Below are 10,420 nucleotides of genomic sequence, written 5' to 3'. Positions count from 1 at the left end.
GTGTGAGTAATAATAGACCCCCCGCGTTGGTGTCAGTGGGAGTAATAATAGACCCCCATATATACGTATATACAGTAGAAATGATAGAACTGATGTACAAAGTGGAGGGCAGATCTCTGCAAATGAGCTCTGATCTGTGACAGTTGGTAATATCCGGTTGTTCATCATCAGTGTTTGCATGATGTCACCGCTGCGTTTAGTAGAATTATTGCTCTGATGTAACGTTGTATTTAATCCGCAGATCTCATTGTGATCTTCTCTCCTCATCATCAGGAAGAAGACAATGTCGCAGGCAACATTCCATGCCCCAAGGAGAAAGAGAAAGGTCTACGAATGCTACGAATCTCCTTTCCCCATCCCGTTATCTCATGATAATCACGGAACAGATTTCAGAGTCTGCCGGGCTGAGATCATTAATAATTTCATCGTTGTGAAAACCCTGGATGATATACTGCTGCTATATGGAAAGGTGATTGTACATTACAACGTTTGCTGCAGTCGGTTCATCTTATCCATAAAGAACAACTCTGGGCAGTTTTTTTTCTTAAAGGAGAACTATGGGGTTAGGGCTTTTCCCCCTAGTTCTCCTTAGGGTAACGGGAGGACACAAACTAGTGTCCTCCCGTCACCCTAGGCTCAGTATATGCTACAGCTCGCGGTATACTGAGACGCCGGAGCGGAACCCGACATCGATGTCGAGATCCGCCCAGCTGTGTGAGTGACAGCTGGCTCTGCCTATCTAGAGGCAGAGCCAGCTGTACCCTCTCCCGTCCGTTCCGCCTGTCAGCGCTGGCGGATTGGAGCGGGGAGGGGGGAATCCAGCCCCTCCCCTGTCACGGCAGAAAGCCGTGACAGGATCGAGAGGTGAGCGAACGCCGGTATATATTCGCTCACCTCCCGATCTACTGAGCCGACCTGTGACAGTCTCATTGTCACAGGTCGGCTAGAACTATGAGGTGAGTGAAAAGCACTCACCTCATAGTTCTCCTTTAAGCCTTGCAATAGGGGTACCCCACACTGCAAGGGTTAAGGGCTCGTTTTTGTCTAGGTGCAAAAATAAAAAAGTTATACTCTTCTGATCCTCAGAGACAGCTGGCTCTTAGACCGCTCCTTGTAGCCACGCTCCCCCTCTGCTCCAGTGGTCTAAGGGTCCTCAAGTCGTTATGTCCTGTACACTGTATGTCGGACGTGAGGATGCTGCAGCAGAGGAGGAGACAATGTTGGATGGAGAGCTCTAAACTCTAAGGTTTGGGTGATTATAACTTTGTTATTTTTGCACCAAGATCAAAATCAGCACTTAACTCTTGCAGTGCGGGGGTAGCCCCACTACAAATGTTAAAGACAAACGTTGCTTGGAGTTCTAGTTTAAGGTACGTAGAGAAGTGAGAGAGCATTGACCTGATCTGATCTTTTATGGTTGAATTAGGGACAGTTTAGATATTTGTAGGCCCTTCTGTATCCCTGATTTACTTTCCCTGGGTGAGCCTGCTGTGGGTAGAGTTGGTCGGTCTGGATTGCTGTCCCTGGCTCATTGTGATTACCTCCTTCACTGATTATCTCCTTTCATAGCCACAAACATGAAGTTCACTCGGAAAATGGTTCAGGGCGTGGGTCATGTACAGCCAACTCCCGTCTAGTTCCCGTAGACCTCTATAGATGGCTGCCAACTTTACACAACACTGCTCATGATGGATTCCAGAATTGTTTTTTTTTTCTTCAGAAGATGCAGCTTGTCCAATGATTTTAAATAAGGGGCCACACAACATTGGATGAGTTTGTTACCTAAAGGGCCTGGTGAAGCACAAATGGAGCTCTTCTTGGAATTTTTGCACTTTTAGACAATTGGCACATCGTGGACATCATAGAAAAATAACTTTTTGGTTTCTTGCACATATATATTTTTGCAGATATATATTTTTGCACTTTGTGTGATGCTAAATAATTTATTGAAGGCTTTTTTGAGTTTTTTTTAATTTTATATATGTTTATTAGTTTTTTGTTTGCGTTTTTGCTCTGTATTGTTAGTTTGTTATAGCCTTTGGATAGCTGTTCAGGAGCTGTGTTAGGGCTCATTCATACCAGATGGGTCTGGTGTGCGGTGCCCTGGTATTCTATCAAAGATCCCTGCCTGGAGGCGCTTCAGGCAGGGACCGGTCGAGTGGTCACACATTTTAACGTAATCCCGCCCTGTTTTTCAGCGGTGGAATATGTGACCAGCAAAAGGTGAAGAGTTCTAACGCTTTCTCAGCTGTTCCAGGGCAGATCGGCACCGCAGATGGTATGTGCAGGAGAACCGATCTGCCCTGGAACAGTTGATCGGTCCTGAAATTTCACTTCTGTCCGAGTTTGTGGAATGTGAGATCGCACTCACAAAGTCGGATCAAAGCGAATATGATGTTGCAGAGATGTATGCAATTTGGTCTGTGTTTCAAGTACTTTTATTTTATCCGCAGGGCTATTTTGGGAAGGGGATTTTGTCGAGAAGTAGACCTGAATATAACATTGGACAGGGTGAGCTGAGGGGCCGGTGGAAAGGCCTGGCTCGTGAGTATAATCAGCAATGCACAGCATTACATATATTGTTGGGGTGGGTTACTGTAACTCAATTTAAATAAGAACTCCAAAAAATGTTTTTATTGGGTGAATCCTCCACAGCAAGGGTTAACTGCTTGTTTGTGTCTAGGTGCTAAAATACCAAAATTGTTCTCATCATAATCTCAGAGCCGGCAAGCTGTCACAGCGCTCCCTCCTGGCTGTATCCTCCTCCCTGCAGCACTGGAATCTTCCTCAACATCCTCACACCTATACACAGTGTATAGGCATGATGATTTACAGGACCTTAGGCCGCTGCTGCGGACGGTGACACAAACGAGCACTTAACCCTTGCAGTGTGGGGGCAGCCCTACTGCAAGGGTTAATAAAGTTTCCTGGAGTTCTTCTTTATAAGAAACCCGTAATGTTGTCCACCAGAAATGTGTAATGGCCTCTTATATTTTATATTAAAGCTTATGTTTTTGTGAAGGTCTCTTTACTGCTGGTAGTGCTGGATGAGCAATCAAAGTACCAATATTCCTGCTAGCGCTAAGATTCCAGCAGTAAGCGAACTGCAGCAAGAACTATGAAAGAGCTACAAAGTGCAGTTTAACCCTTTCGTTGCCACAGCCGTAAGGCATACGGCAGAACAAAAGTGTTCCCGGCTGGCCAGCTCAGTATGCCTTACGTCGGTGGCATTTACAGTTCTGCTATAAGCTCATGGTCGCTTTAGCTATGAGCCTATAGCAGAACTGTTCCCCAGACTGTCCTCTTCAAATTAATAGCTGTCATCAGTGGCTCACAAGCCGCTGATGACAGCTATTAGCAAAAATACCGGGCCCCCCCCTCCCCCCGGCACCGTTGCGGCCTCCCGCTGGCATCTGCAGTCTCTCATCCCTGCCTGGAGGCGCTTCAGGCAGGGAACTGTGTCGGCAAGGTACCTTCATTTTTTTACCTTTTCGCAAAAAGGCGCAATTACAAATGTGCTAATATTTGTTATTTATTAACTCAATACAGTTTTATCTTTTAGATTTAGTCAGAAAATAATGTTTTTTTGTGCACGGATACTGATTTTGGTGTGTTTTAACAATTGAATTGTGTATTTTTATCGGTTTAATATTAATTTGAGAAACATTTGCGCAATTATCGCAGGGCCTACAAATTTAATTTCACCATCTTTTTATTCTACCGGGCCTGCGCTTTCAGAAAATATATGGTTTGGGGGGTCTTTTACAAACGCTAGCAACGCAGCAGTTGAAAATCAAATCAATTGGAAAAATTGCAAAAATGGCGTGGCCAGCTGATTTGAAAAATGTTCGGGAGGGCTTGGCAGCGAAAGGGTTAAAAATACCTATGCAACTTGGTCTTCTGAACTTTTGTAAAAACTGAAGGATTAAAGTAGTATTCAAGTTTGGGTGTTTTTTGCCTTAATGCATTCTCTGAATTAAGGCAAAAAACACCCACCCCTTTCCTAACACCCCCGTCCCCCCCACGCTGACCTGTAGCCACTCGTCTCCTTTGCCGCGACCGAGAAGATACACGGGTTTCCCCGAACTTCCTGGTTGCGTGGAGGGTGCTGAGGGCAAAGTAGCTCTTTCTGCTGTCAGTCAAGTTATGACTGCAAGGGTGGAGGTATGGTTGTCTATGGATGCGTGCGTCTATGGATGCATACAGCTAGGTGTGGGCACGGCCATGAGCGTGCACATATGGGTGCCTTCATAGCACGTCTGTCAGCTGATGGAGGCACTCGTATGGGGAAGGGGGGGGTTGGGGTGTGGATACCACTTGAGAACTAGGAAATAAAAAAAAATAATGGATAAAAGAACTTTCTTTTATTTTTTTTATTTTTTTTAGTAAGTCGGGCCACCATAAAGAAGAAAATAAAAAAACCCCGAAGGTGTAAAGGGTTATTAAACACTCAGCGGTTTTTGCATATATCTACTGCTATCAAGCAGTAGATATATGCAAAACGGTTACAAAAAAAAACAAAACTTTTTACCAGGGTTTATACTTACCTGTGTCTGAAAATTTCTCGGGTGTCCACAAAGCATCTTGGTGCGTGCGCAGTTCAGATGTTCGGCCGGGAGACGAGGAGAGACACAAGGTAAGTCTTTGGAGCAGCGTGCGCCCGCACAGACAGCGTGGTACATGAGAGAAGAGGACAGAGGAGTCAGCGCTGGGTGGGAGACCCGCACCAGCACTGGAGGGACATCTGAAAAGGACAGTGAAGATTTTGTGTCTTGTGTAGCACATAGCAGAAATATCACATTGCCTTTTTCAATAAGGCCCCTGCCACACGGTTGGTCCGATCGCGTCCACCTGTCAGTTTTTCAGGCGGACCCCATCGGATTCCTAATTCTATTCTATGGGCAGCTGGGTCTAAACGTGACAGGCATCTTTTTACACTCGGATACCTCTGACTCCGACCAGGTCTAGAAAGCAAACGGAAAAATGTTTTGTTTCACCGGACCTGATTGTGCTGGTTTGGGGGTAATGTGATGTAAGCTGACGTGTCTTTTTTTCTCAAATGAATATTTATTGAGTTTAACAGAGAAAACAGTCACAGACATGTTACAATATGAATAGATACCTGTGGCAATCAGGTCAAACACATTCAACACATGGTGCATGAAACATATCACAGTAGTAGAGGTACACAACTTTAGTCCTTTGAGTGAGGGTACAATGCTGGACCTCTCCGCCATACTGTACCATCTACAAAGCTACTGTCGCTGACGTGTCTTTTTACAGCTGACTCCCCATAGACTAAGGTAGGGTCAGGCAGTTTTAGTGCGATGGAGGAAAAAACTAAAGGGACACCGTTGTGACATCCGATCTGTACTGCTCCAATCAGCCGTGCACAGCTCCGCTCCTGATCAGCCCGTGTGAAAGTGGCCTAAAGTAGAGCAAAAAGCAATGTTGATGTACAAAAAATATAACTGGCAATCAGTATTTCTAAAGTAGATGGCTGAGAAATGAATTCTGTTTGTATGGTATGGAATATTGCATTTCGTGTATCGCTTGGAAAAAAAACCTGCATGTCATTATTGCTAAAGATTCTGTAAGGGGCTGTTCTATAAATCTTCCGCCCGGTGTATAGCATTACTGCCATTGGATGGAGCTGAGGAGCAGAGGAAATTGGTATGCATTTCATCAAGTGGCAGTAATGCTGTGCGATCCGCGTTTTATACATACTACCGTACTGACTTAGATCACTAGATCCAGGAAGCATTCTAAAATACTAAATGCATATCATTATTTTGCAGCTTCCAAAAGGAAACTACCAATCATTTCATCAAAAAAGTAAGTACCATCAATCATCTTATAACTGTGAGGCTTGTGGTATCTCTTTGTAAAGGTTACTATTGAAAGCTATACCCAAATAACATACCTGATCCATGTATGAGCCAGTGGAAAAGAATTCTGCATTAGGTAATGCCTTCACCCTTTTTAAATCTATGGTTATGTACAGTACGAACATTGTGAAACTCTTAAGACACCACTGAACAATTTAGTACATTTGCCATGTGGGATATTTATTGGTGAACAACAGAGATCCAGAATTAGGAACCTTTGCTTTGTTGTCTTTGGAACAATCGTATAGCAGAAGTACCTGCATTTGACTTAATATCAGCCTCTGAAATCCCCTGTACAGAGAGACGCAGTGCAAAGAGCCAATCATTTGTGCGTATGTACTGACAGGAGGGAAGGTCAGAAAGATGAGTTCATTTATCTACTGCTGTTCCTTTCACTTTCCAGTCACAGACATGGAGAGGGAGCTGTAAGTGTTACTTAAAGAAGAACTCCGGAAATTAAAAATTCACTCTTGCAGTGGGGCTACCCTTGCGCTGCAAGGGTTAACGCGGAACTTTACACTCAAAAATCAAATTCTACCAATGCATCCCTCTATGTATGATGAATAATAATAACATAGACATGTCAGGTGTAAAATGCTGGGATTGTGAAATACTTACACTTGCAGAGCATTCACTTCCTGCTTTGAAAGGGCAAAATGACTTCAGTTTGCCAAAGCAATGCACACTGGGATTGCCTTGTCATCAGCAGAGAAATCTCATCTGGAAAGGCATTTATCTCCCCTGAGATGATGTGCATGGTCACATGTCCAGTCACATGTCCCAGATGTTCAGGAAAGCTAGTAATCTGCCCTTAGTAGACATGGCCACTGCCAGAAGAAATATGGTATGCAAAGAATACAAAGCCGGCAATTATCCAGAAGTATGTGTTTGTAGATTGTCATTACTAAACATTTCTTAAGGTGCGTTTGTTATTTTAAAGATATGGGTAGAGGTCCACTTTAAGTGCTCTCCCCCTATTTTCCGGCTGTGGACTGTCCCTAATGCGAGTCAAGGGACCTGCATTAGACATGATGACGTTATCGCTCCTTAGGCTGCCAGAGCCCAGGGGAGAAGAGGCTGCAGGGACTGGTCCAGCAGTCAGCAGGACTGAGGATCAGGTGAGTATATCTACTTTATTTCTGCCCACTAGACAAAATGAGCACTTGACCCTTGCAGTGGAGGGGTAGCCCCACTACAAGGGTACGTTTTTCTAAATTCCTGGAGCTCTTCAACTGCAGCAGCAAAAGAATAGGTTCCTCTGCCTTGCCAGACAGAGCTGTGCTGTGTGCCAGAGCTGAGTTAATCTCAGAGCTGGATGGACAGAAATATAAATCCTTCGGTAGCTAAAAGAACTTGAGGGAGGGAATAAATAGCCATGTTTCCGTGTTTGCAGACGATACAAAAATAGGGAGGGTACTAGAAACGGATCGTCACAATATAACATTGCAGGAGGACCTGGATAAAATAGGGGAGTGGGCAATACTATGGCAGATGAGGTTTAATGTCGATAAATGCAAAGTGATGTACTTTGGACATAAAAATAAACAAATGGGCTATACAATCATGGGTATGCCGCTAGGGAAGTCAGAAATAGAAAAAGATTTGGGGGTCATTGTAGATAACAAACTGAAAGGTAGCTTTCAGTGCCAAGCTGCGGTAAACAAAGCTAGCAGGGTCTTGTCCTCTATTAAGAAGGGGATCTTGTATGTATTTCATCTTTGCAATAGCTGTTTGTCTGGAATTCAGCTTTACCAGTTGTAAACTATTTCTAGATACCAGCTTCATGTGGAGTGGGCCAGAAGCCTTTTGGAAGGGCAAGGAATGGACAGAAGTTCTACTGACAAGATTCTTGGAGATTATTGCTCCCCTTTTGATTTTCCAGAGGATAAGGATGACACGCTGGATTCTGTGGACTGCAAAGCTCAAAAAGAACTTAGTTCTACAGATTCATCATTTCCCGCAGACGACAGCACTGAGGTTTTGGAAGGAAACCCCGTTTTTGATCCTTTAGCAAAGTATGGTTCGGAGGAGCTGGAGACCCAGGAACCGTGCATTGTACCAGATAGAGAAGTTCTGGAGAAGATGCATTGTCATAGACATGATGACCTGATTGTACATTGTGGTTGTAAGCCAGAAAAGCAGACTGCTCGCAATAATGCTGCGGAGAAAAGTGTAATCGAAAGGGAAGAACATGAATATGTCTTGGTGGAAGAGGAGCAAGACAACGTTGGTTTAAAGGATGAAGATGTGCAGGAGGACAAAAATGTAAGACTGTTTTCCAATCACTATACCCAATGCTGGCTACAAACACTAGACAGATCTTAAATATTATGCAGTATATTAAAGCAACAGTTGTAATAGTCCCCTAAGTCAATGACCTGGTGAGACAAATTCCTTTATGGCTCAAGCACAGGGGCAGGAAAAATGGCGCTTTTAGGGCTCAGTCGCACCATATCCAGTGTTTGCGTCCGGAACGCACTGGATCGCATAAATCAAGCCAGGCAGCATTCTGGGGCAAGAGGAGGCGTGTCGGTGCCATTCATGTAAATGGCACGGCAGACACGCCCCCCCCCCCGCCCACAGTGCAATCACCCGCACCGGAACACAAGGTACAGGAATGCCCTCTGTTCCAGTGCAGTGCAATCTGAAAAAATAGTGTGTGCGGCATTTTGTCAGATCGCACTGCACTGGAACACAGGGTGTTGCTGTGCAGGCGATCGCACTGCGAGCGGGGACGTGTCTGCAATGCCATTGACATGCCCACTCCCGCCCCAGAACGCTGCCCGGCTTGATCTATGCGATGCAGTGCGTTCCTGGCACGAACTACACTGGAGCACACTGGATATGGTGTGAGTGGGCCCTTAGAGCCATTTCTTTCATGCTTTTAGCCATTGTGTCTATGCACATTGTGGTTTAGATCCATATTTTATAGCCACATTACCGGGCATAAAAATAAAATGCCCCCAAACCTGCGTTTGGACCTTACTGGAAAAATATATGTGCGTGTAAACGTGTATACGGATGTAAATTCATTCTAGTGACTAAAATAAATGAATATTCTAGCCAATAGAATTAGTTTACAAACATACGCCTCAAGTGCTGGAAATCCTATGTGCTAGGTAGCCTATACTCATTAAAAATCCCAGCTGGTCAAAATTCTACCGCGGCTAAAAAACAGCGCCCAGACCATTAGAAATTCTACCGCGTCTAAAAAACAGCGCCCAGACCATTAGAAATTATACCGCGGCTAAAAAAATCCCAGCTAGCTCCTAATTTTTACATTTTTCTCTAGTTGTTGTCATCCTGCTGTCTCCTGGACTGGACACACTGGCTCCTGAATTACATATTAATTTTTCAACCCCTTTCGTACATGCATAAGAAGCAAATTTTTTAGGTTGGGTTTTTCTGCCAGCAAGATCCTGCATAAGTGGGAGTAACAAATGAAATAAGTATTATCCCAATTTGGCTGCAAAATTAAAAATACACTATAACCTCCTTAGGACTGCCTGTTTAGTGTATATATACATCCTGGTCCTGAAGTGGTTATTACCAACATCCAGATTGAGATCAGCATCTGGACTGGGTGTCTGCGGCTGGACACAGCACACATCCATTAGCTGATCTCCTTTCCAGATACGGAAACTGGAAGCGACAAGGACTTTGACACTTGCGGTTTCAGGCTGTCATTTCTCCGGCTGCTCTCGTATTGCTGGAGAAGAAGCTGGTACTGTGTATGACTAAGGGCCTCCATCGACAGGCTTTTGTTCACAACAAATGCAGGTCAAATGCACCTGTCAACAAATTACTGTATGAATGTTCTCAGAATCTTCTCAAAGTGACTTTTCAAGTGGAATTCAAATAAAGTCACACTGAATTACCATCAACACGAACCCAAAGTCCATTGACACAGGCCCTAAGCTTGTGGTAGAGTGGGAGCGTCTGTGGTCACCTTTCTTTTGTAAACTTGCCTGCAATCTGATCATTTGCTGGGACAAACCCACAACTTTTTCTCTCATGTTTTTAATAAATATAATTTTGTTGCCTTCCAGTTGAGGTTGAAAGCTCGTATTCTAGACTGAATAAAAGGTTGAAGAGGTGTTCTATTTTCTTTGTATTAACCTTACCATATGTTCACATTCTTAGGAAAAATTCAAGCTTGTTTGCCGGAGAAATCCATTCCAAATGTTTGAGTATTTACAGCTCAGCCGGGAAGAGGTAAGTCGTCTGAGCAGTAAAGTTAAAGTAAGATAATTTTGGAAGACGTTTTGTATGAAAGAAGCATCTGTAAAGGAATTTCTTTGTGGGGCCTTTATCTTGCACATTCCTTTGCACAGAATCCTGTTACCTATACATCCTGAGTCATAACAATGCCGTGATCCACACTGAGAATTAGAGGTGCACCGAAATGGAAATTTTAAAACCGAAACCGAAATTTTAAAAAAATGTCAGCCCGATACTGATACCGAAAATGTTTTTTATTTTTTCCAATTTTTTTTATATTCTATTTTTATTTATTTTTTATAAACTTTTTA

The 10,420-nt window shown here is 43.8% G+C and overlaps 1 protein-coding gene across 1 annotated transcript in view; it reads left to right on the top strand.

Moving 5' to 3' along the window:
* Window positions 1-281: 281 nt before the first annotated feature.
* The window catches only part of TSEN2 (tRNA splicing endonuclease subunit 2), a 24,992-nt gene continuing 14,853 nt past the window's right edge, over window positions 282-10,420 (top strand). Inside the window, exons 1-5 of the mRNA XM_018554549.1 lie at window positions 282-469; window positions 2,454-2,544; window positions 5,799-5,835; window positions 7,661-8,153; window positions 10,032-10,103. Of these exons, the coding sequence (XP_018410051.1) occupies window positions 284-469; window positions 2,454-2,544; window positions 5,799-5,835; window positions 7,661-8,153; window positions 10,032-10,103 (879 nt within the window). The 5' untranslated portion in view covers window positions 282-283. The remainder of the gene's footprint in view (window positions 470-2,453; window positions 2,545-5,798; window positions 5,836-7,660; window positions 8,154-10,031; window positions 10,104-10,420) is intronic.

The sequence above is a fragment of the Nanorana parkeri genome, unplaced genomic scaffold, assembly GCF_000935625.1.
Source record: "Nanorana parkeri isolate BGI_ZX_2015 unplaced genomic scaffold, ASM93562v1 scaffold164, whole genome shotgun sequence".
Classification (NCBI taxonomy): domain Eukaryota; kingdom Metazoa; phylum Chordata; class Amphibia; order Anura; family Dicroglossidae; genus Nanorana; species Nanorana parkeri.
Note: the sequence above shows the minus strand (reverse complement) of the source record. Positions and strands in the feature narration are given on the sequence as shown.